The 24,829-nt window shown below is 34.8% G+C and overlaps 6 protein-coding genes across 6 annotated transcripts; 4 read left to right on the forward strand and 2 right to left on the reverse strand.

The window, feature by feature from the left end:
• The first annotated feature begins 243 nt into the window (after positions 1 to 243).
• Positions 244 to 816, forward strand: Tsp_01636 (putative tetratricopeptide repeat-containing domain protein). Its single transcript, XM_003377409.1, has 3 exons — positions 244 to 275; positions 398 to 478; positions 579 to 816. Exons 1-3 carry the CDS (start codon positions 244 to 246, stop codon positions 814 to 816), a joined length of 351 nt encoding a protein of 116 aa, XP_003377457.1.
• A 60-nt stretch (positions 817 to 876) lies between these two features.
• Tsp_01635 (30S ribosomal protein S8e) lies at positions 877 to 1,320 on the reverse strand. Its single transcript, XM_003377410.1, has 2 exons — positions 1,265 to 1,320; positions 877 to 1,135 (listed from the first exon to the last, which is right to left on the reverse strand). Exons 1-2 carry the CDS (start codon positions 1,318 to 1,320, stop codon positions 877 to 879), a joined length of 315 nt encoding a protein of 104 aa, XP_003377458.1.
• Positions 1,321 to 9,238: 7,918 nt separating this feature from the next.
• Tsp_01634 (T-complex protein 1 subunit epsilon) lies at positions 9,239 to 11,926 on the forward strand. The gene is made up of 11 exons (XM_003377411.1): positions 9,239 to 9,307; positions 9,560 to 9,604; positions 9,705 to 9,930; positions 9,995 to 10,193; positions 10,252 to 10,444; positions 10,489 to 10,536; positions 10,747 to 10,896; positions 10,956 to 11,261; positions 11,337 to 11,474; positions 11,532 to 11,712; positions 11,784 to 11,926. The coding sequence occupies exons 1-11, from the start codon at positions 9,239 to 9,241 to the stop codon at positions 11,924 to 11,926; spliced, it is 1,698 nt and encodes a 565-aa protein (XP_003377459.1).
• A 2,814-nt stretch (positions 11,927 to 14,740) lies between these two features.
• On the forward strand, positions 14,741 to 15,974 carry Tsp_01633 (conserved hypothetical protein). Its single transcript, XM_003377412.1, has 4 exons — positions 14,741 to 14,778; positions 14,959 to 15,067; positions 15,123 to 15,212; positions 15,957 to 15,974. The coding sequence occupies exons 1-4, from the start codon at positions 14,741 to 14,743 to the stop codon at positions 15,972 to 15,974; spliced, it is 255 nt and encodes an 84-aa protein (XP_003377460.1).
• A 4,624-nt stretch (positions 15,975 to 20,598) lies between these two features.
• On the reverse strand, positions 20,599 to 21,089 carry Tsp_01632 (hypothetical protein). Its single transcript, XM_003377413.1, has 2 exons — positions 21,044 to 21,089; positions 20,599 to 20,975 (listed from the first exon to the last, which is right to left on the reverse strand). Exons 1-2 carry the CDS (start codon positions 21,087 to 21,089, stop codon positions 20,599 to 20,601), a joined length of 423 nt encoding a protein of 140 aa, XP_003377461.1.
• A 2,255-nt stretch (positions 21,090 to 23,344) lies between these two features.
• On the forward strand, positions 23,345 to 23,919 carry Tsp_01631 (homeobox protein Hox-D8). Its single transcript, XM_003377414.1, has 3 exons — positions 23,345 to 23,392; positions 23,438 to 23,698; positions 23,863 to 23,919. The coding sequence occupies exons 1-3, from the start codon at positions 23,345 to 23,347 to the stop codon at positions 23,917 to 23,919; spliced, it is 366 nt and encodes a 121-aa protein (XP_003377462.1).
• The last annotated feature ends 910 nt before the right edge of the window (positions 23,920 to 24,829 follow it).

Genomic DNA, 24,829 nt, shown 5'->3' on the forward strand with positions numbered 1-24,829 from the left:
TTCACCAGACCAATGCATCAGTTCTGAGCTTGTTTGTTAACTTTTGTATGCTAGTGCACTTTTTTGTTTTTTTAATTGGAAAATTTGTTGCCAAAAAAGAAGAATATTTAAAGCAGCGATATTGGAATTTTTTTATCTTTAATGAATATGTCGAAAAAAATTTATTCAGTTATTACAATTATAACGTGTATTTTCACAGCTTAACATTAGCTGAGCAGGTTTATCCAAAAACTGAACTAGCAGATGACTGAACCAAAGAAATTACATTTCATAAAGTAGATTATTTTACAAATAGTCAGATGAAATTTTATTTTCCAGCAATTGAGGTTTTAATGTTTTCTCTCAATCATTTTCCAGAAAAAATGTGATATATTTAAATTTCTTATAAATTTAAAAGTTACACTGTATTACGCGCACATTTATTTAATGTTAATGGATTTCATGCACCATCATTTCCCTCAACCTCTGGAAATCATAAGTGAACTTCACACTTGTTGCTGAGCATCCAGCTCGTAAAATAAATCAGTTAAAATTCAAGATTGGAATTTCATATCTATTTAGTTGTGAAAAATATGTAGTGCCAAATCAACAGTAATGAAAAAAGCAAAGGCATCTGACTGGGAGTTTCGAAGCAACTGTAGCGTTCAGAAGACCTCTGCCGCTCCTGATGTTTGTGGATTGTATATGTTTCGGGACGACCAACATTATAGTGGCTATTCGATGACGATCTTCAGAAACGAGCGTGATATGAGCAAACTCAGTCGATTCACTTCTTCACTGAATGACTCAACTCTAGCTGGCTGTTCATTACATTAACTTCTCGCGGGGTTTTCAAGCCCAAATACACTGTATATGCATTGATATGGGGCCTCGGGATTATCGGCATGGCGGATGGCCAGCGTGAACCGCCAATAGAACCATTCGGTCATCGCGCGCTATCTGCTTGCTAATCTGATTTGGACTGCCGCCGACGCTCTGAAGCTTTGTTCTTTTTGTTCGCCTCTTGGCCCGCCACGCCGATGGCGTTTTAGTGGCATCACCACCGCCTGGTGGCGCCACCACCAGCTGCTGCTCCCCCTTGTGGTCATCTGATAACGCACCGCTGGAGTTCCTTGCGCAAGTAGCCGTTGTTTGCCTAACAAACAACTAAATCCCATGCTCCGCAGGGTCCCGCCCTGACCCAGACATCGGTCACTAAATTGCCGACTTGATGATCTTCAAGGCAGTGGTCTAGTGTATCTTTGTCCTGACTGCTCTTGTGCACGCCTGCCGAGAGTGCGTCACGCCGACGACATCAGCGGCGTTGCGTTGAGTTCGCATGGCTGCAAGCAGTCTAATGTTGGAACCCGTCGCAATTACCAGTATATGTTTCGATTAACTTCAAACAAATTGTTAATGGCAAGGAACACATTCAGTATGTTCAGCACATACTTTTGAACACCCCCAACATTTCTTCCGTTTACCGGTATATTTTAATTTGTACACCCTGCCTTCATACACGAGGGACATACCGCCGGAACAGTTTGTCACAAGAGGGTCTAGTTCAACTCACCACGGCGGTCAACTCGCTGCGTGGTCTACTCACCGTGATTATCTGTGTCTGTGGCATAGCTTAAAATCGTAGGTTCACTAGCTGAGCATCTTTCTACTGCATTATTTATATTATTATACATTATTGCATTATATATTTCTTCATTCAGGGGCGTTATGCGTCTATTTTATGAAGGGGGGGGGGAACGGATATAGTATCCAAAAGATTTATCATGCACATGTATTATAATACATGACTGTCTGATGAAAAACAAAATAATGCCGTTTTTTCATTTAAACAAAACTGGAATCTCAATCACGTGATATCAAAAACATGCAAATTATAACTTTAATTGCATTTCAAACAAACAACACGTTTCGATTCCATTTGAAACTGACTTGTCTGTTATGCGGTCAATATCAATGGAAAAATCAGAATGAATGTACATTAGTGCAAGTCTTTTCAGTCGTTCTTCAATCATGGCAGTCCGGAAAATGTTTTTTACATAATTCAGTGCAGGAAAGCTTCGTTCTGTGTTTGCTGAAGCAATTGGGAGAATGGTGAAAATCTGTAGTAGTACAGACACGTTCGGGTAATAAGCTTTTGGGCACAATGCTAAGGCATAAATAAATAAATCTTATTACGAGTTTTGTTTGTTTGACTTTGAAAAATTTATCTGACGGATCAGGCTAACCACGCGGCGAGTTGATCCATTCCGGTCACAAGATGTAGCTCAGAGATAATCAGCCTTGACGAAAGCAACGAACAGAACAAAGAAATAAAATTTTCTTCCAGCGAAGCAAATGAACAGCGAAGGAAAGAACAAAGAGACAATGAATAAGCATGCTTATCTGCTGTCATCAGCCAATGCCCGGGTGGTTAAGAATTTTTACGATGCCTTGGACGCTTTGTCAAATCAAGTCATTGTCTGACCCAGGCAGTGAACCCCTGCTAGTGCGCAATTACTGTGAACGCAGAACAATAAGAACAAAGGCTTGGGCGGAAAATAAAATACATATTTATCCTTTATGCCTGCCGACGAGGATAATTAGCAATGATTACATCATATACAGGGCTCATACAGGGATAGAGCAAAGGCGGATAATGCACATCTGTCAAAAAGAAAACCTAAACAGGATTTTAATGAACTGTTTTTTCTTGTTCATACTGGGTAGCTCGATATCGTATTTGTTTTCCTGGAGTAAAATTCTTGTTGATTTTTCCATTGTATAAAAATCGCCTTTACCAACACATGTGATGTGACAAGAAACGCGAACAGTGTTTCACATAGGCATATGCGTTTAATCATGCGTGAAATTAAGTGAAATTGCGAGCTAACGCGTAACGTTAGCATTAGTGCCATTTATAACCCGAAAATTGGAAGTGTTGCTACAACATTCCAGATTTTTCAAGCAGATTATTCAGTATTCTGACATTATACTCGGAAGTTAACATCCGATCTTGATAAATTTCAATAGGCAACAAATTTATTTACAAACAGTGGGAACAGATTTATATATCAGGAGGGAAATCTGTACTAGACCGCTGATGGGTGTTCATTGCTGTTGTTGCTGCTGCTGTTGGCTAGTGAAAAATAAAAATCACTATTTAACTTATTTTTTGTATTGTTTTTTCTGAATTATTACAATCGCATTTGATATAACGTCACTTTTGTACAATTAAATATAGAATGATAAAAATTATTTCCGGGAATGCTGATCATTAAAAAGTATAAACTTCACCAAACAACAATATATTTAAATAAATAAAATTTCAATGAATGACAAAACTTCAAACAATATAACTGAATCTAGTCATATTACAGTATCCATTGAAGTTGAACCTGATAATCAAATTGTGAGAAGTCTATTAAGTTTGCGTCCTGAGGTAAACAGCATTATCGTTTTAGAGGCTGAATTTCGTGAGTAAAATAAGATTTCATTGCTTAAATTAAGAAGTGAATTTCGACTTTAGTCCAAAACATGGCTAAAAGCATTGCCACTGCGAACAATTTGCAAATTATGTTTGATGAATTTGGTCATCCTTTCTTTTTGTTCAAAGATCAAGCGAAAAAGAAGAGACTAGTTGGCATTGAAGCAATCAAAGTATGACCGATTTTTTATACTTTTCTTAAGCTTAGACTTTTGTTATTTAAACAGCGTTAGTAAATTTTAATGTTTTATTTATCGTGTGTTAGTGAATCTATTTTGACGTTTCAAATGTGAAATAGCTTACGTGGAAATGCGTTAGAACTTTTTTTCCGATTTGTTAATAAGCTGTAGAAAAGGACTATAGCAGGAGTGTTAAGAAGCTTTTTTTGATTGTTTTGCCAGTAATGGATGGTTATAGTTTTAACATTAGTATTTATATTTTGTTAAATAAATTTGATTTTCTTTTTTTCTAATATTTAGTCCCACATTTTGGCTGCCCGAGCAGTTGCTAGTATTTTGAGATCATCCATTGGTCCTTGTGGAATGGACAAAATTTTGGTCAATCCAGATGGCGATCTCACCGCGACCAATGATGGCGCGACGATATTGGAAAAAATGGACGTGGGACATCCTATTGCAAAATTAATGGTGGAGTTATCCAAATCGCAAGATGAAGAAACTGGGGACGGAACCACAGGTGTAGTTGGTAATTGTTCTTTTTGTTTTTGGTGGAGTTCTGTTTTTTATTTTTTTAAAATAATTTCTCCCAGTGTTGTCCGGCGCGCTGCTTCAACAAGCCGAATTTCTGTTAGAGCGTGGTATTCATCCAGTTAAGATTGCCGATGGTTTTGACCAAGCTAGTCAAATAGTTTGTCGACATCTGGATAGCATCTCTGAAAAGTATCCCGTTGTATCAGACAATAAGGAACTGTTAATCCAAACAGCAATGACTACATTAAATTCTAAGATGTAAATTAAAATTTCTGTTTATTGTTAATTGATTTGCTGAATTGAAATTAATTTTAAGTGCAAGTCGATGTGTACGTCAGTTGGCAGAAATTGCAGTCGACGCAGTACTTTCAGTTGCTAATTTTGAAACGAAGGATGTGAACTTTGAAATGATAAAAATAGTGACGAAACCTGGTGGATCATTAGAAGATTCAATGTTGGTGAAAGGTGTAATTATCGATAAAGATTTCAGTCATGATCAGATGAAGCGAGTAAGTAATTTTGTTGTTTTGTATTCTACATCATTACTTGATAGTATAAGCTTGTTGAAAGCGATTACGGGAAATGTACTGTGTGTTCGAACGTATTATTTCGATTAATATGAGTAGCAGTGAAGATTGTAATTTTACATTGCAGTTGGATAGAATATTAAAATGACGACAAATCTTGAAGTAATGCATGAAAACAAAAAAAATTATTCTTTCATGATGCTGATGATAAAATTTATTTATTTGATTTAATGATGTAAAAGAGTGAGCAGATTTGAAATTTTATGCACTTAAATTGTATTTAGGAAGTGAAGGATGCGAAAATAGCCATCTTGACTTGTCCGTTTGAACCGCCTAAGCCAAAGACGAAAGCAAAGTTTGAAATCTCAACTGTGGAAGATTATCAAAAATTGTTTGAATATGAACAGGCAACATTCGTTGAAATGATCAATGAAGTATATATTTATACTCTTACACAGACACACGTATACTGTACAATTTTAATACATTTTAGGTAAAAAAATGTGGCGCAAATTTGGTCTGCTGTCAGTGGGGCTTTGATGACGAAGCCAATCATCTTTTGATGATGCATGGCCTGAATGCAGTGCGTTGGGTTGGCGGCAGCGAGATTGAATTGGTCGCCATTGCTACAAACGGCAGGATTGTACCACGGTTTAGTGAATTAACGCCAGAGAAGCTTGGTCGTGCCGGGATTGTGCGTTCTCTGAAATTTGGCACTACCGACGCTTCAATGCTGGCTATTGAAAATTGCCCGGATCGTCGTGTGGTGACGATCTTACTCCGTGGTGCAACCGAACTTGTAAGTAGAAAATTGTGTGAATGGTTGATTGAAGTGGGAAAAAATATTGAATAAAATTTTCCATTTGATTTTCAGATTGTTGATGAGGTGAAGCGAAGTCTTCACGATGCGCTGTGTGTGGTTCGAAATCTGATAAAGGATGATCGAATCGTTTATGGGGGTGGTTCGGCCGAGATCTCGTGCGCCTTGAAACTCTGCAGCGAAGCAGAAAAGGTACATACGAAAAGGCCTGCTTAGCGTAGTTTTCACTTGTAGCATTCTTCATTTCAGGCAGAAGGATTGGAGCAGTATTCTTTCCGAGCTTTCTCGCAAGCTCTGGAAGACATACCGCTAGCACTGGCTGAAAATGCTGGTCTGCTGCCGATGCAAACGTTGGCAGATTTGAAAGCGGTGCATGTGCGGGAAAACAAACCCCACTTTGGAGTGCCCTGTTTGGCCAATAGTGTTGGAGGTAAGATGGAAGCCCTTTGATATTAAAATACTGTACTTTTATTTTATTTATTTTTGTAAATTGATATTTAGATATGAAAGCGGAGAAAGTATTCGAAACGTTGATTGGTAAGAAGCAACAAGTGATGCTAGCCACTCAAGTAGCTCGTATGATATTGAGAATCGATGATGTCCGCTCTATGTCCGACAATTCATCTTATCCTGAAATTGAATAACATTTATGCATAAGAATCCTGAATGATTTATGAATATAAAAAATCATGGAAATAAACGGTGGCTCAATGATGATTGTATGTCTTTTTTGGTTTTGTTAATTGTTAATCATCTTGGAAAGACAATGAGTAATATATAATATGTAATGGCAATAATAATGCGATATACAACCGAGTTTACTTCTATAACAAGTAGTCTTAACAAAAATAACTGTGCAATTTTGCAGAATTACGAAACGAGCACTGATATCTGTGCATTTTTATAAACAAGAATTAAGAATTTAAATTTTAATAGGTTTGGCACTGGCAGTTGAAATAAATCTCAAAGGACAAGAGTGGTAAAATGAAGGAAATTTTAAAATGGTGCTTGCATGAAAACTGTGGTAACTTACTTGCATTGTCGCACATTAGCAATTTTGTGTAATTTGTTATTTGATAGCAATGTAATTAGTAGAAGTGAAAAAAAGTTTTTCTCTAAACTTTAGCATTTGGAGTATATTTTGTCGTAAGTATCTTCTTGAACATGAAACATGTATAAGTAAATGAAATAATAAAAGTGATGAAAATTTGGAACGGATTTTGCCTTATGAACATAAATTAATGTAGTATAATATAACATAGTGTAATATAATAAGGTTTCCTGATGTATACGCAAATTCTATTCCACATAAAATAAATGTTTTAACTCATTGCTTGAGGTTAACATAATTTGATGATGAAGTATTTCAGGAGACAAGAATATTAGGCTCCTTATGTGTAAATCGCAATTCAGTCTCTGCATAGCGTTTGCAAATATGCATGCTTAAATGCCATTAGCTAGGTAACAACATTGTTCAATTGAATTGTATACATTTCATGTCAGAAGTAAAACGGCTCTTCAGAAATAAAAATCGCCATTGACAAGTAAGTTATATTGTAAGCATTATTATTATTTAAGTACTTTGTTTTTCCATTTCAGTAAGCTGAAGCAGTACTAAAAGTAAAAAACAATCTTTATTAAAATGAACCAAGAAGTTATTTTTGTTGAAAAAATAAATGTTAAAAAAACAGTGCCACTTCTGCATGATATGATTAAACGGACTTGAAATAATTACCATATGCAATGTTTTTTATTGATCATCTTTTCTTTCAGTAAATTTCTTCGCCATACCAATGCATCAATTTTCAGCTTGTTTGTTAGCTTTTGTATGCTAGTGCACTTTTTTTGTTTTTTTAATTGGAAAATTTGTTGTCAAAAAAAGAAGAATATTTAAAGCAGCTATATTGGAATTTTCTTATCTTTAGTGGATATGTCGAAAAAAATTTATTCAGTTATTACAATTATAACGTGTATTTTCACAGCTTAACATTAGCTGAACAGGTTTATCCAAAAACTGAACTAGCAGATGACTGAACCAAAGAAATTACATTTTATAAAGTAGATTATTTTACAAATAGTCGGATGAAATTTTATTTTCCAGCAATTGAGGTTTTAATGTTTTCTCTCAATCATTTTCCAGGAAAAATGTGATATATTTAAATTTCTTATAAATTTAAAAGTTACACTGTATTACGCACACACTTATTTAATGTTAATGGATTTCATGCACCGTCATTTCCCTCAACCTCTGGAAATCATAAGTGAACTTCACACTTGTTGCTGAGCATCCAGCTCGTAAAATAAATCAGTTAAAATTCAAGATTGGAATTTCATATCTATTTAGTTGTGAAAAATATGTAGTGCCAAATCAATAGTAATAAAAAAAGCAAAAGCATCTGACTGGGAGAGTTTCGAAGCAACTGCAGCGTTCAGAAGACCTCTGCCGCTCCTGATGTTCAGGTTTTGTGGATTGTATATGTTTCGGGACGACCAACTTTATGGTAGCTACCCGGTGACGATCACTCGTTTTCAGAAACGAACGCGATATGAGCAAACTCAGTCGATTCACTTCTTCTCTGATGCCGAATGACTGCAACCATGGCTTTTCGTTACATTAACTTCTCGCGGCGTTTTCCAGCCCCAGTATATATATAACATTTTCCAAAGAATCAACTGAATCCCTCCTGCAGCAGGACCCCGGTCTGACAAAGATATCAGTCACTATGTTGCTTCATTGATGATCTTCAGGGCAGTTGTTCTTCTGTATCTCTGCCCTGACCGCTCTTTGCGTACGTGGGCCGAGAGTGCGGCACGCCGACTAGATCGGCCATGCTTCGTCGGGAGCACCAACATTGCAATTAGCAAATCGCATCATGAAATAGAAAAAATGTGCTTAAAATGTTTAATTAAATAAATCATACTATATATGCGCATTTTTTGAGTTTTGAATTCTTATCTTTTAATTAAAAATTATAACAGAAAGTAGTAATATTACAGTATGCATTGAAGTTGAACCTGATAATCAAATTGTAAGAAGTTTGTTGCGTTTGCGTGGTGAGGTGAACGGCATTATCATTTCAAACGTCGAGTTTTTTGAGTAAAATAAGATTTCATTGCTTAAATTAAGAAGTGAATTTCGACTTTAGTCCAAAACATGGCTAAAAGCATTGCCACTGCGAACAATTTGCAAATTATGTTTGATGAATTTGGTCATCCTTTCTTTTTGTTTAAAGATCAAGCGAAAAAGAAGAGACTAGTTGGCACTGAAGCAATCAAAGTATGCCCGCTTTTTATACTTTTCTTAAGCTTAATCATTTGTTATTCAAATAGCGTTAGTAAATTTTAATGTTGGTTAGTGTGTTATGGTTAGTGGTTAGTGTGTTACTGTGTGTTGGTGAATGTATTTTGACGTTTTAAATATTAATTAGCTTATGCAAAAAGGGGTTATAACTTTGGATCCGATTTGTTCATAAGCTGTAGAAAATGACTGTAGATGTTGAGAAATCTTTTCTCTGTACCTACTCATCGGTGTTTAAATTCTCCATGAACAAAACATTGATTCCTGCACAAAAACAACGCTGATGTAGCGCAAGCTGTATGCCTTGTTTTTTTCGACGGTGAACAATGGAATGGCAATTAAGCGGTCATAAGGTCAGCGTGCACGCTGTATACTTGCCCCAAGTCCGGCGGTCAGCTGCTGACCACTCATCAAACTGAAATGTTTCCGACAGCGCGGCTGTTCAGATCAACACATCCGCATAGACCAAGCGGTTACCCAACTAACCCAGTTAGCGAATCTCTCCTTGGAGAATTGGGGCACCAGACTTGGAGTCAGATCAACCAAAGTGTATAAGTACGAGTGAGGAGGGAACACGCGAAAACACGAGATGAAAGCTGTTTACCCGAACACTTGACTGTTCCATAGCGGCTGTCTCATTACCTTTCTACGCTCCAGCTGAATAAAATTGAATTATACGGCGTACGTTATTTTGGATTATCTATAAATAATTCATACAGTCCATCCTTAGTGATTTTTAAGTTCCATCCGAAAGGATTCTCCAACAATAGAAGGGGTGTTAATCTGGTATATTTGACTGTTTTGGTAGTAATGGATGGCTATAGTTTTAACATTAGCATTTATATTTTGTGAAATAAAATTGATTTTCTTTTTATCTAATATTTAGTCCCACATTTTGGCTGCCCGAGCAGTTGCTAGTATTTTGAGATCATCCATTGGTCCTTGTGGAATGGACAAAATTTTGGTCAATCCAGATGGCGATCTCACCGCGACCAATGATGGCGCGACGATATTGGAAAAAATGGACGTGGGACATCCTATTGCAAAATTAATGGTGGAGTTGTCCAAATCGCAAGATGAAGAAACTGGGGACGGAACCACAGGTGTAGTTGGTAATTGTTATTTTTGTTCTTGGTGGAGTTCTGTTTTTTATTTTTTTAAAATAATTTCTCCCAGTGTTGTCCGGCGCTCTGCTTCAACAAGCCGAATTTCTGTTAGAGCGTGGTATTCATCCAGTTAAGATTGCCGATGGTTTTGACCAAGCTAGTCAAATAGTTTGTCGACATCTGGATAGCATCTCTGAAAAGTATCCCGTTGTATCAGACAATAAGGAACTGTTAATTCAAACAGCAATGACTACCTTAAATTCTAAAATGTAAATTAAAATTTCTGTTTATTGTTAATTGATTTGCTGAATTGAAATTAATTTTAAGTGCAAGTCGATGTGTACGTCAGTTGGCAGAAATTGCAGTCGACGCAGTACTTTCAGTTGCTAATTTTGAAACGAAGGATGTGAACTTTGAAATGATAAAAATAGTGACGAAACCTGGTGGATCATTAGAAGATTCAATGTTGGTGAAAGGTGTAATTATCGATAAAGATTTCAGTCATGATCAGATGAAGCGAGTAAGTAATTTTGTTGTTTTGTATTCTACATCATTACTTGATAGTATAAGCTTGTTGAAAGCGATTACGGGAAATGTACTGTGTGTTCGAACGTATTATTTCGATTAATATGAGTAGCAGTGAAGATTGTAATTTTACATTGCAGTTGGATAGAATATTAAAATGACGACAAATCTTGAAGTAATGCATGAAAACAAAAAAAATTATTCTTTCATGATGCTGATGATAAAATTTATTTATTTGATTTAATGATGTAAAAGAGTGAGCAGATTTGAAATTTTATGCACTTAAATTGTATTTAGGAAGTGAAGGATGCGAAAATAGCCATCTTGACTTGTCCGTTTGAACCGCCTAAGCCAAAGACGAAAGCAAAGTTTGAAATCTCAACTGTGGAAGATTATCAAAAATTGTTTGAATATGAACAGGCAACATTCGTTGAAATGATCAATGAAGTATATATTTATACTCTTACACAGACATACATATACTGTACAATTTTAATACATTTTAGGTAAAAAAATGTGGCGCAAATTTGGTCTGTTGTCAGTGGGGCTTTGATGACGAAGCCAATCATCTTTTGATGATGCATGGCCTGAATGCAGTGCGTTGGGTTGGCGGCAGCGAGATTGAATTGGTCGCCATTGCTACAAACGGCAGGATTGTACCACGGTTTAGTGAATTAACGCCAGAGAAGCTTGGTCGTGCCGGGATTGTGCGTTCTCTGAAATTCGGCACTACCGACGCTTCAATGCTGGCTATTGAAAATTGCCCGGATCGTCGTGTGGTGACGATCTTACTCCGTGGTGCAACCGAACTTGTAAGTAGAAAATTGTGTGAATGGTTGATTGAAGTGGGAAAAAATATTGAATAAAATTTTCCATTTGATTTTCAGATTGTTGATGAGGTGAAGCGAAGTCTTCACGATGCGCTGTGTGTGGTTCGAAATCTGATAAAGGATGATCGAATCGTTTATGGGGGTGGTTCGGCCGAGATCTCGTGCGCCTTGAAACTCTGCAGCGAAGCAGAAAAGGTACATACGAAAAGGCCTGCTTAGCGTAGTTTTCACTTGTAGCACTCTTCATTTCAGGCAGAAGGATTGGAGCAGTATTCTTTCCGAGCTTTCTCGCAAGCTCTGGAAGACATACCGCTAGCACTGGCTGAAAATGCTGGTCTGCTGCCGATGCAAACGTTGGCAGATTTGAAAGCGGTGCATGTGCGGGAAAACAAACCCCACTTTGGAGTGCCCTGTTTGGCCAATAGTGTTGGAGGTAAGATGGAAGCCCTTTGATATTAAAATACTGTACTTTTATTTTATTTCTTTTTGTAAATTGATATTTAGATATGAAAGCGGAAAAAGTATTCGAAACGTTGATTGGTAAGAAACAACAAGTGATGCTGGCCACTCAAGTAGCTCGTATGATATTGAGAATCGATGATGTGCGCTCTATGTCCGACAATTCATCTTATCCTGAAATTGAATAACATTTATTTAGAGATAAAGAACATGCAAATAAACGATGTTTCAATGATGATTGTGTTTTATTTTTTGGTTTTGTTAAATGTTAATTTTATAAAGAAATATCGTGTGTAATCAAAGTAATAATGCAATATGGAGCAGAACTTACTTCTTTGACAAATAGCGTTAACAAAAGCAACAGTGTAATTTTGCAGCATTAATCTACGTCTGTTAATGTTAATGAACATACTAACTGAATGTTAATAAACAATAATTAAGAATTGGAATTTTAATACGTTTTGGCACTGGCAGTTGAAATAAATCCCAAAAGAGGTAAGATGAAGGAAATTTTAAAATGGTGCTTGCATGAAAACTGTGGTAACTTACTTGCATTGTCGCACATTAGCAATTTTGTGTAATGTGTCGTTTGATGGCAATGTAATTAGTACAAGTGAGAAAAATCATTTTCTCTAAACTTTGGCATTTTCTTGTAACTATTATCATGTATTATATGAAACATCTATAAATAATTGAAATAATAAAAGCGATGAAAATTTAAAACTGCTTTTGCCCTATGAACATTAATTAATTAATATAATATAATAAACTTCCCTGATGTCTAAGCAAATTTTATTCAACATAAAGTGAATGTTGTAATAAATAACCTGAGGTTAACATAATTTGGTTATGAAGTATGTCAAGAGGCAAGAATATTGGGCTCATTGTAGGTAAATTGAAATGCAGTATCTGCATAGCGTTTGCTAATATGCAAGCTTAAATGCCATTAGCTTGGTAGCATCATTTTTCAATTAAATTGTCTAGATTTATTGTCAGAAGTAAAACGGCTCTTCAGAAATAAAAGTCGTCATTGACAAGTAAGTCACATTCCAAATACTTTAATAATTATTTCATTTTTATTGTTATATATTGCATTTACTTAAAATATTCAATTTAGAAATAAATATTTTTGTATTGTTAATGAAACAAATGTTGTCAAATTAGCAATTTTTATTGATAAAAATAAGGTTAACATAGAATTCGTATTATTTTAATTTTAAATATCATTTTAACGTAGTAATGTGTGACGAATTTTCGTTTTGCATTTTTAATTGAAATTTCTGTATTCTACTACACAACTGAAAATTTCCATAGCATGTTTAAAAATTCTTGTAATTTTTAAAAATTATTTTTCTGATGTATTATATCATCAGAAAAAATATTTCAGCAATTATGGTATTTACTAATGAAAATGGAAGAAAACTGAAAATTTTTAAATAAAAAATTATTAGATTTGTTAAATTTTGAAATTTTAACATTATTAGCATGCAAAGGTGAAGCATTTGAAATCCAACTTGTGAAAAATGCTGTATTAATGTAAAAGAAATAATAAATGCCAATTTTCAGACACAATTTGCAAAGGGAAATACCACACAAACACCAGGCACAGGTGTACCACGTTAAAAAACACCATCCAGATTATTGTAAGCTGATCTATTCACGTCGGGAAAGGAATATTTTTTCTTGATGCGGAGCAGTAGCTCCGATGAAGTCTTCCTTCCCGATGAAGCCACTTCTTATAGCACGGGTTATTCTTCATGCCCAGGTAATATATATTTTTTTTAATTTTATTACAATTTTATTAAATGTTAAAATGTACTAGTTGTTTATCAGCGATGAGTTGGTTGTTGTTTCTGAAATTCAGAACAACTTTTGTTGGATATTAAGTAGGTTTAAAACATTTTTAACTGCGCAATAAAAACTTAAAAAAAGAAAAAAGGAACATTTATCTACAGTTTATTTAAAATATTTAGTTTTTATTTTTTTATTTGTAACTTTTTTTATTGTGAAATTTGAAAGAAGTATTAAAGGCAGGAATTGCATCACTGAAAAAAGGGAAAATGTACTCTTTACTCCATATGAATAATAAATGCACTAAAATGTGAAAAAGTGCCAAAATTTATTTGTAACTTTAAATAAAATTGGTTATGCGATTGTTCAGCTATTAAATGTTTTGTGTATCATTATACTGTAAAATTAAATTTCCATAAAAACAAAAGAATGTTAGTTGAAAAGCAACAGAGCAATGGATTTTAATTAATTAATTTAATTAAACAATTCGTTATTAATGCATAATATGTCTGAATTTTTTAAAGACTTTTGATATTTCGCAAAAAAACAAAGAATAGGTCATTTTTGCATGGTCAGTGTTTTTGGCTATTTGGTAAACAATAGTCGATTGTTCAAAGTTCACTATTTTAGTGTAACTTGATTGCCATTTTTGACCATAACCGTAAAGTTTGACCTGCCAATCAGTACAGTTAATCGTTGTAGGACTAGTTTTGGGCATTATTAATGTCTTGAGTAATGTTTAAAATTATTTTAATTATTTTCCAAATTGAAGCCATCGTGAATGTTTTCTATATTCCCTTCATTATTTTGTCATTGATAACTTTTTTTCTATTTTCTTCCTTCTCTCCTTGGAAACTTTCGACGTAGATGAACTGCAACAAAAAGATGTTGCGTCATCTTACAGCTCATCACATTCCGCCTCTTACAATAGATTTTTTGTGATAAGTCATCAAGAAGCAAAAAAAGATTTGTATATATGCGTATATCTACGGATTTAAACGTGAAATTGAAATTTTTTTGATTGATCAACCATCTGAGGCGCAGTGGAGTTATCCTTTGTAAAAGAATGACCAGCGAAGAGAAAATCCGAAAGTTTCCCACCAGAACGTAGTTAATTTTTCGAGGTGGGGGAAGGGATGCAAGGTCGAAAGTGTCGAATCTAGTCGTGACCGCATTGCCGGCATCACTAAGCAGAATGGGATTCCACCAACATGCAGATGACTGGTTCTGAACCAATCTGTGTTTTGGGGTAGGTTAGAAAAAAAACCGCTGAAATTGTCCATCGATGTGTGATTATACCGGTTTAGTTTCCTTTTTGCCACACCATTTTCTCATCTGTCCAGCTTTCATTGTCTCCAGTTAACTGACTATTATCAGCTTATAAGCTTGTTATGAAAGTCAATTATGTTCTATTCTCATTTTATTTTAGTATAATCTTTTACATTTTTATTTTTTTCAACTCTTTAGGAATGATACCAAATTCAACTGGTTCCAACTTCAGGCAGCCTAAAAAGCCAAACAACCCTCCCAATTCCACTGTAAGCAAATTGTAAGTTGGTGTCTAGAGAGGAAATTTGATTTGTTGATTTTCAGGTTCGACGTGGTCGCCGTTTTGGTGGGAGGCAACGCAACGCTGCCGGTTCATTCAGCTTTCATCTCCAAGAAATGGCAAAAAATAATGAGGTAAGCGACATACTTTTTCAAAATTCTGAAGTAAAAGCATCCAGAAAAAATGTGCGCTTATTAATAATTCCCACTTCACTCAGTGCGCACAAAATTGATGAAAAATGTTTTTCATACTTTAGTTTTTTAAGTGAATGATTCATCTTTTTCTTCTTTAAAAATTGAACTTGCTTTTCATTTTATTTCACATCATTCTTACCGGTTGAAAATATGCATTTGTCAAATTGAACTTTTATAAATTACTGCATTGCATTATCTTAATGATATATATTTTTTCATTGATTTCATCGAATTGTTAAATGGAAAGAAATGACTCCAATTAGCGTTGATATCAAACGGGCGTTTTGATTATTATTTCAAATTTATTCATTTCTATTACTAACGTAGCAGAACACCAAAAATGATATTCTTGACAATTAAACGGTTAGGTTGGTTCGTTTGATTAAACGTGGTTAAGCCAATGCAAGATTTTTGTAATATTTCTCCGACAATTATTATTATTCATCAGAATTTTAATATACTCACAAGTATACTGATGCTCCATCCATCTTCATTGCTCGTGGTGAAAAATTGATAAAACTGTTGAAGGGCATTTATCAAAACTTTATTTTTGAAAATGATTATTCGAATGCTGTAGCGGTAATTTTAATATTTTGATAATTTCCAATTGGTGTGTCAAAAAGCGTTACGTCATGTTGGGAAGTTGAATTAATTTGAAAGTTGAACATTATCTCGTATTTTTAGACACGATGTATATTTTAATGTTAAAAGAAATTATAAAATGAACAAACAGAATGCAAATCGAAATAGTAGTACTTTTTTTCAAATACAATACAGTAAATATTCGAGTCCCATTTGAAATTAAAAATTTGAAATTAAATTGGAATTTTAATTACATGCCATTGTTGAAGCACAGTTTCCCAAGTACGACAATGATCAACACCTCGCACTAGCATCAATTTGGTTACAAAGTGTGATGTGGTTTGTTGAGAAGGGCAATTTGGGAAACTTTCCAACGTGGGATGCTGCGATCCATTGAACGTGATCATTGCCATCATTAACCCACTTTGAACAGTTAATCTTTTTTAAATCTTTCTATTGAAATTCTGCACCATTGTGTAGGGTGAAAAATTGTTCGAATCACTCACTACTGGCTAACGGAAATTATTCAAAATAAATTTATTGATTGTTGTTGAATTGAAGAGGTGATTTTTAACATAATATATTATAATCGTTCAAACAAATGAATCGGTTTTGAATAGTTTTCAAAGTTTTGAAACGAAGATTTTTTTTTCACTAGCTAAACGCTTTTCAGCCGATGTTATTTTGTTTTTGTATGTGGAAAGTGCATAGTCCAGTAGTAGATACGCGTATGAACCTACTTGGATAAAATTGATGAAAGCATCTCTAAAATTGAAATGTTTCATTCATTTTAAAATTTGAAACAAGTTTCATGTTTCGTGTAATGATAAAATTCTCATTCAATAAATGCAAATTATTATTAATTCAAAATAGTATTTTAATTGGTGAATTTTTTATCTTTGATTACAAATTGCAAGGTTAATTTTGTATTTGTTAAAAACTTCATCAGGTTGTTGTTTATTTTATTGGTGGATTGCATAAACTGCAAGTCGCGGGGCGTGGTTTAATTAATATCCAGTAAAGGTTTAAACGACGAAAATGACCTTCAAGCACTTGCTAAATTAAATTACTGTGGCCATTATGTATATACATGTATACATATATATAAGCTCAGTCATTAAAAGTCGATGCTGGGAAAATTGTAATCGGAAATTGCATGGTTAAGCATTTGACGAAACAATGTGAAATTTTTCCATGAGTTTTGAATTGTTTAAAAATAGAATTTTATTGGTAAAGAAAAAATGGAAAAGCATACAATCTCTGTTTTGCAACTGTGCTGATCGGCTGACTCATCAAAATGTTGTTCAGATAAGATCACTACAGCTATTGTTGCGCAAGCTGAATTTTAACGTTCAAAGACGTGAATCACAAATCAAACAGGCTATCAAAGAATTGAAAAATACCTTCAGCTGAATCAGTCGACAGACTAAATTAAATTTTAATATTATTTAAAAATTATTTTTATTTTCTGAAGAATAAAAAATTTTTTAAATTAAATTTTCACAACATTCGAGATTTATTATTTCATATTCACACTTGCGTCTTTTTGTTTATTAGTAAAAATTGTTCTATATTACGGCTGCAATTTTTTTTGTTATTTTTAAAATCAATTTTATTTTATTTTATTGTTGAAACAATAGAATGAGAACTGTACTATTTTGAAAATTAAGTGCTTTGTTACAGCCGAGAGGGTACTGTATAAGATTGGGATCTAAGCGATTTTGACGTAGCTGCTCCGAGATGTTGACAATGGAACGATATCATCGAGTGGAAATCCGTGTTGAGGTAATTAAACTAGTTTACTGTTGTTTAGAACTTCAAAATGCATGCCGGTTGCGTTTTTAATAGACTCATTGGTAAAAATGAAATTGTATGCGATTGAGGCTTTTCACGAGGGCGGTGGCCAGATTTTTAGGTATTGTTTCACAATGAATGTCTGAAATTGATCATGCAGAGTTGATTAGTAGAAGTTTCATGAGCACAGTTTTTCATGATTCAAATGTGAATTTTATTGTTCAATTTAATTTCAATCTAATCTAACGTTATATGTTATATGTTATATGTTATGTTATGTTATGTTATGTTATATGTTATATCATCATGTCATGTCATGTCATGTCATGTTATTTTCGTTTCAGTTGAAATAGGTGATGTAGTATGCATGCCGTTTTGTATGAAATGTTTTTTGTCGTTTTCAGTATTATCGTTCTACAGAATACATACTTTTTCGCAACTTTCGGTTCAATTTACCCGAAGGGAATAACTGAATTTTCATTTTTTTAAACTGAAATTTTGAATATGTAAATTCAGCATCTTGACTTGTAATTTTTGCAATTGTAAAATTTGTTCAACATTTGTACATGTTTTTTTTTCATTCGCTAACGTAGCTTTTCACTGAATGTACAGCGGTGAATCTTGTCGAAACAACAACCGAAGTTCTCCAAGTTCTCGACTGAGATAAACATGCGCACAGTTCTCTCATATAAAATGCTTAAAAACGGCGAATAATTTCTCAAAATGCATGCACGACACTGTAGATATGATGAAATATTCAAGTACACTTCGGGGATATGATAAGTGAGTTTAACAAGCATGGCTAATGAGGTGATGCAGTTTTCATTGTCATTACTGACAGTATTTAAATTAGAAAATGATAAAAGCAGGCTCGATTTAGAAAATCTTTTTTACGATCATTTACAATTTTACTTTTGCAGTTGTTTTTTTATTTTGAATAATACCGATTTGAATTATTTGATTTAAAAACAGAATGTTAAGTGAAAATTGTCCTTCTGGTATTTTCAGTTTCCATTCTACAGTGCTAACTACTGGGAAATTAGAAGTATTAAATTTGAAAGAAGTTCAAGAATTTTTCTTCCACAATTAGCAACTATATTCAGTATAATTTCAAAATAGTTTATTCTGCTTTCTTTTTTTTATAAAAGAAACATGAACATTTTTCTTTTGGTCCGTTTGATTTTTTAAAGATTATTAAATGTTGTTGTTTTCGTGTATAATTTGCATTTTGAATATATGTATCAAATGGCCGTTGATTTTGTTTTCAACGTGTTCTTGTGATTTTTTGAATACTACAAATTTGTGAGAGTAAAAATCCAAGCTTGCAGTGAAAAAACTTTTGAACTAAAAGTAAATATTTAATATCAGCACAATGTGATAAAATTCATATTAATTAATTTTTTGTGATTTCTGTTTATCACTATTTTTTTTCGGATTCGTAATTTTTCTTATTGATTAGTTTATTTTAATCCTGGTTTATTTAAATTTAAAATTGAACAAAGCAGTAAGTTGTTCTGGTTGTTATTGGTCAATATTTTGGAATAATTTATAAATTTCGTGTATTTGCAATTGGAATGAATAAAATAGAATTTTTCGAATCAGCTTCTGGTGGGATGTGTATATGATCGTGAAAATCGTCATTTGAAAGCGAGATGCTTGATTTTAAAGTTTTGATAATTTCTAAATTTTCTTGATCTGCAGACATTATCGGCGATGCTGTTCGCTGTTGCAACGTCGCTTTTAAGAATTATCAATGAAAAAGTGTCAACTGAGTGTGAACAGTTTGAAACATGTATAATTTTTTTCTGAATCTAGATTATTCATCTCTGTATTTATTATTTGCGTTGTTATCGCGAGAGAAAAATTAATCAACAAATATGTTTAAAAAATGTAAAAGAAAAAAATTTTTTTTTGATTATTCCAAAAAAAAAGAAAATAACTTTGTTTATTTTTTGAATTTTTTAATTTCAACGTTTCGTCGAATGTCGGTAAGGGACGAAGTTATTGATCCCGTTGTTGTTGCTTTTGGCGCCGAGACTTTACATCTACTTTCAGAATAGTTGCTTTTGGCTATCGAGCACTTTGCACAAATAATTCATGCTTTATTATTATTATTGATTTCACAAATTTGTGCCAACCGAAATTTTGCTTTTTCCTCCAATCCCCCCCGCCCCTTTTCTCTTTCTTCCACCATTTATTTCGACGACACAAATCGTGATCAGCAGATGAAATTGATTTGTGCATTTGTTTATTATTTTTTTTTAATTTCATTTTAGTTTAATTTTTTTTGAATTGCGTTGAAATTTTTTTGTTTTATTTTTAAACTGATGTTTTTATTTGTTTGGTAGGGATTTTTTTGTGTTGTTTGTTTTTTTCTTTGCAAAAATATGCAACAGTGGTTTGTTCATGGTATGATTTGATTTGATTTTTCATATAATATATAAAGCAGAAATTGGAAATGACCAGTTTTCGCTCGTTTGTTTGCTTGTCTATATTGCAGCGCTTTATTTTAAAATTTATTTCTCTTATTTCCAATATGCAAATCTGTTGCTTGGATAATATATATGTATTATGTATAATTTTTTTTTCTCCTTATTAAACACCCCTTCGATCTTCCGTGTCAGTGTTGGTCTATTTTTGGTAACAGTGTTGCTCCATTTTTGGCCTTGCCCATATATTGGTGACCTTGTCGTTTTGTTCGAAAAGCAATATTATTATTGTTATTGTTGTTATTATTATTATTATTATTATGCAGAAAGATGTTCGATATGATAAGATGGATATTGCGTGCTTGTAAATGTGATTTGAAAATTTGTGAAATTATTTGTTAATTTTGTTTGCATTTCTGTGGTTTAACCTCACCAATCCGTTTGTGTTGAAGTATATGATGTTTGGATAAAATTTGAATCAAATCAAAATATTGAGAAGAGAAGAATTGTGGAATTGTGTTTCAGTTTTTCTTTCTTTTGTTCAGCGTGTGTTCGTCGTTAGATTTTTTCCAAGTCGAGGTTGTTTGTATGTTTTTGTTTATTTTTTGCAGCACTAATCTATATATTCTGTATGTTGTAATTCGGTTACGGTAATTCATCATCATCATCATCTTTTTCTTCTCGCATATTTCTGTGCTGCAAGTAGTGACCATCCGGATGCTTTGGAATTTGAAAATTGTCGGTAGTGTTTGTTTTACGTTGTCGTCAACTTTCACAAATATACATACAATACATACACACACACACATTCCTTCCTCTCTTTCTCGTCTACTTGCCGGGGATTTCGTTTGTTCAATTTCTTTCTTTTCCAATCTTCTCTGCTTGCTCTGCTCTAAGGCTTTTATGTCTATTTTTAACGCTTATTAGCAATTTCAAAAGGGACGTTTTGTCAAATTGATGACAAACTGCCGGCCGCCTGTTCTTCTTCTTCTTCTTCTCGGCCAGTCGTCATATATATTATTCTGGTTGCTCGAAGGTCGTTCTATGAGCGCGCAACTGACGTACATCCTTTTTGTCCCGGACCGACTGCAGCCTGTCCTGCACCTGTCACAGAGAATCTTTCTTTTTTAATTTTCATTTTGTTTCATCTTTAATTTTATTTTTTTTATCATTCCATATCTTATTTTTTCATCTTTTTAATGTTTGTCATAAACGGGGATTAATAAATAGTTGTTGTTTCTTTTTATCTCGAGAGAAATGCACGTGATGCAAGTCCAGTATCATGTGTGCAAAATACATAAATTATGATGATGATGATGATGATGCATGGATCTTTTCGAGAAATAAGAACAATAGAACTGGCAAAGCAGCCGCTCCGGCCCTCGATTGGACAAGCCGAGACTACTGACAGTTGCCTTGTAGAATGACCGGTGGCTCCGTCTGGTGATCGTTGCGGCGCTACGACTCGCGATAGGTGGATGGACGGATCATCGTCATTATTATTATTATTATCATTCTACTTGCAGTTTATTGCTGTTGTCCAGCTCGGCTTGGCCAGTTATTTATTACACCAGGTGCGCGGAGACGTTTCGCGAAAATTCAAACTCTTCCATACGCTCTGGTCATTTTCACATCTTTTTTATTTATTTATTTTTTGTATTGTATTTTATCTTTTTTTTTCTCAGCAATCAAAAAATTATATTGTACTTGATTTTCTCAATTTTTTTTTATCCACCGTTCGGTTGTGTGTGTGTTTTTCTTTCTTTCAACTTTCCCAATTCTTGACCTCTTCTCGTGTTACGGTTGTGCAACTGTTGCGATGGGGGCCGAGCTGCCCCAGCAGGGCATTGTTGGTCGTTTTGGCCATTGTTCTCCCTCTGCCGCCACCAGCACTACGAACGGCCGGCCATTCGAAAATTTGGGTCAAAAGGAGGGTACCTGCGCTTTTTCTTTTCCTATGATATATATTTTTTTCCCCTACGCTCCGACCTACCGGCATTACAGTATACTAACCGCGTTCCACCGAGTGAGTGAGTAGTAGTGTGGCGGGCAGTTGCGTCGTCGTCGTGTTCAGTCCAGTTTTAGTCCAGTCCAGTCCATTAAATACCAGCGCCGGCTCGCTGCACGTTGATCCAATTTGGTCCATTTATTTATTATTTTATATTTATTTATTGCTACTTTTTTTTTATCCTTCCCATCATCTATCTATCCCAGGAGAAGGAACCAAAAAATAAAAATAAACAATTATGCGTCGTCGACCGCGCAACGGACAGTTTAGAGAGGTTTGTTTGTTTTTTTTTATTTTTTGTAATTTTGTCGATGGGAAAATTTGTTTTTTATTTTGTTTCGTTTTCACCTCATTTTCATGATCCGACCTGTTTGATGTCAAGACATTAAACAAACTCATCCGAGTGATGGATGATGAGAAATTGTGATTATATCACAACAGAAGTGATGAAAAGGATGAATGGATGGATGGGATATATGGTTGTGGTGGTGTTGAAGCTTTTCCATATCTGTTTCTCACTGCTCGATCGACTTTTTCCACTCAGTGATCTATTAATATATTATATGGTCTGGTGGTCTTCGATCGGTCAGTCGGCCGACCGTTCTTCTTCTGTACTTTGCAAATAGGAGACGAATCGCGCGCAAAAATTGGCTTATCAATTGATTCCGAGCATCCATGCGTGTGTGTGTGTTTTTGTTTTATTATTTTTTTGCACACCAAGGCATCGCTTGCCGTGGCGGCAGTTATTTTTTGCGTTTGTTTATTTCTTTCTTTGCTGACCGTCGGCTAATAATTAACGTATTGCGCGTTCTGCTGCAGCAACTAGCTCACTAGCTCTGACCGCATGACGGACGGACCGACGGCAAGCTAACGAGCGAGCGATCGTGTGTCTGTGTGTGTAGTGTTGCGAAGCGGGTCGTCCGTTGGTCCGTCCGTCTGTGCGCTTGCTTCGCGCGCATACGTGCGCACGCAACTACTCTTGGACAACAACAAACGTCGAGGTCGACGGCGTCCAACGGTCATCTGGCCGACCGAACGAACGGCCGGCCGGCCGGCCGCTGTTCTCTTTGTTTGCTTCAACACTTTTCTTCCCTACGCCACAAATCGCGTTGCTCCTCCACCTCAGCTTACTGTATTTGTTTTTTGTTTTTGTTTTTTATTTTTTTCTCCCTCTTTCTTCATCATCATTGGTTTTCTACCACTACTACTACTACTGCAACTACGACTATGTATATATATATGTGTGTGTGTGTGCACGCATGATACATTTATTATTACTATTCGCACGCACTCTGCCTTTATTGCAGGTATTTTTTGCATGATTTTTTTTCAAATATTTTCTTGTTTTTTAGAATACATTGCGTTTTTTGAAAACTGAGCGAATGTCGCCGGGTGTTGTCGGTTATCCCACCACTTCTGCCGCTGCCGCAGCAGCTGCTGCAGCTGCCGCGGCCGCCGCCGCTTCGGCTCCACCTCCACCACCACCTCCACCGGCACCGGCACCGGCACCTCCGACCAATTGGGGTTTGACCAACGTGGCTGTGCCTGTGGTGCGCCAACAGCCGGCGCCCTATTACGGCTCTTATCAAAATCACAATTCCGTCGTACGACCAGTAAGTGCAGTTGTGAATTAATTAATTAATTAATTAATTTTCGAACAGAAAAGAAATTCATTCTATATAATACAAAATTAATTGACGCCCAGTTGTTGTTGTTGTTGTTGTTTATTTGTTTATTGCGAAACGAATGTTTGTTGTTTTCATTCTACTTTTCCCAGTGTAAAAGCAGCGTTGCTGGCGTTGGGCCAAGTCGGCGTGGGCGGTGTTTAGTTTGACGCGTTCGTTTTTGAAACGGGCAGGCAGCGTGCAGGGAGAGGGAAGAAAGGCGGGGTGGGAGTTGTGTTTTTATTGATCAAATTCGTTTTCAGCTTTTAAACACACACACAACACACACGCGCGTTCAATTTCTTCTTCAATCGATGCAAATAATGAATGAATAATAATTGGAAACATTATTTTACCGCTGTCGGAACGGTAGCAGCAGATTTTTTTTTGTTTTTTCAAGGTTTTGTGTTAGCACCAGTGTTGTATTTTTATACATACATGTGGGATTGATGAGTTGAATAAATTGACAACGGAGAAAATAAATTTATTTTATTACAAAATAAACCTGTTAATGAATAAAGAAAATGAGATTGTTTTTCAGTTAGTGTTAAAGGTGTTTTTTTTTTAAATTTTCTTCTGTTTGTTGTTGAATTGGAAAGAGTTGAAATGTTGGTTTTATGCTTTGGCCAGAATTTTTCAAACTTCCAAGCAAAGCAGCAGCAGCAGCTTCTATTTTTAGCATATAAAACTGAGCATCATCGATCGATTTTGTTCGTTCGTTCGTTCGTTCGTTTTGCTGAAGAAGAGTTTCAATTTGAAATTAGCACGAGCGCTTGCTTGTATGCTTTTCAGTGTTGCACGTCGGTTTTTATTCAATTTAATTCAATTCAGTTCAGTTCAGTTCAGTTTAATCATTTATTTTTACCTGTATACCCACCCTTGCGCACAATTCAAATTTCTTCAACCACTGCTGCAACGAGATATAGAGAAATAAATGTTTTTTTTGTTTTTGTTTTGATTTCGCATTTGAAATTCAAATTCATTATTCAATCCCACCAACAACTGTATCCCATGGTAATAATATATATGTTGCTCGTTTCAGTCGAGCGGATATCGATGCAGTACAGGGAACAGCGGCTC

The sequence above is a fragment of the Trichinella spiralis genome (assembly GCF_000181795.1).
Source record: "Trichinella spiralis strain ISS 195 chromosome Unknown Scfld4, whole genome shotgun sequence".
Taxonomy (NCBI): Eukaryota; Metazoa; Nematoda; class Enoplea; order Trichinellida; family Trichinellidae; genus Trichinella; species Trichinella spiralis.

Coding starts and splice junctions, on each gene's coding strand:
- Tsp_01631 (XM_003377414.1), top strand. CDS start 23,345: ATGATACATTTATTATTACTATTCGCACGCACTCTGCCTTTATTGCAG. Junction 23,393..23,437: donor GCACTCTGCCTTTATTGCAG/GTATTTTTTGCA, acceptor CTTGTTTTTTAG/AATACATTGCGTTTTTTGAA. Junction 23,699..23,862: donor ACAATTCCGTCGTACGACCA/GTAAGTGCAGTT, acceptor TACTTTTCCCAG/TGTAAAAGCAGCGTTGCTGG.
- Tsp_01633 (XM_003377412.1), top strand. CDS start 14,741: ATGCAGATGACTGGTTCTGAACCAATCTGTGTTTTGGG. Junction 14,779..14,958: donor GAACCAATCTGTGTTTTGGG/GTAGGTTAGAAA, acceptor ATTTTATTTTAG/TATAATCTTTTACATTTTTA. Junction 15,068..15,122: donor ACAACCCTCCCAATTCCACT/GTAAGCAAATTG, acceptor GTTGATTTTCAG/GTTCGACGTGGTCGCCGTTT.
- Tsp_01632 (XM_003377413.1), bottom strand. CDS start 21,089: ATGACGACTGGCCGAGAAGAAGAAGAAGAAGAACAGGCGGCCGGCA. Junction 20,976..21,043: donor AGAAGAACAGGCGGCCGGCA/GTTTGTCATCAA, acceptor TAGACATAAAAG/CCTTAGAGCAGAGCAAGCAG.
- Tsp_01636 (XM_003377409.1), top strand. CDS start 244: ATGACTGAACCAAAGAAATTACATTTCATAAA. Junction 276..397: donor AAGAAATTACATTTCATAAA/GTAGATTATTTT, acceptor TAAATTTAAAAG/TTACACTGTATTACGCGCAC. Junction 479..578: donor TCAACCTCTGGAAATCATAA/GTGAACTTCACA, acceptor AAAAATATGTAG/TGCCAAATCAACAGTAATGA.
- Tsp_01634 (XM_003377411.1), top strand. CDS start 9,239: ATGTTTCCGACAGCGCGGCTGTTCAGATCAACACATCCGCATAGACCA. Junction 10,445..10,488: donor GTCATGATCAGATGAAGCGA/GTAAGTAATTTT, acceptor ATTACTTGATAG/TATAAGCTTGTTGAAAGCGA. Junction 10,537..10,746: donor AATGTACTGTGTGTTCGAAC/GTATTATTTCGA, acceptor AATTGTATTTAG/GAAGTGAAGGATGCGAAAAT.
- Tsp_01635 (XM_003377410.1), bottom strand. CDS start 1,320: ATGCGAACTCAACGCAACGCCGCTGATGTCGTCGGCGTGACGCACTCT. Junction 1,136..1,264: donor GTGACGCACTCTCGGCAGGC/GTGCACAAGAGC, acceptor GTTGTTTGTTAG/GCAAACAACGGCTACTTGCG.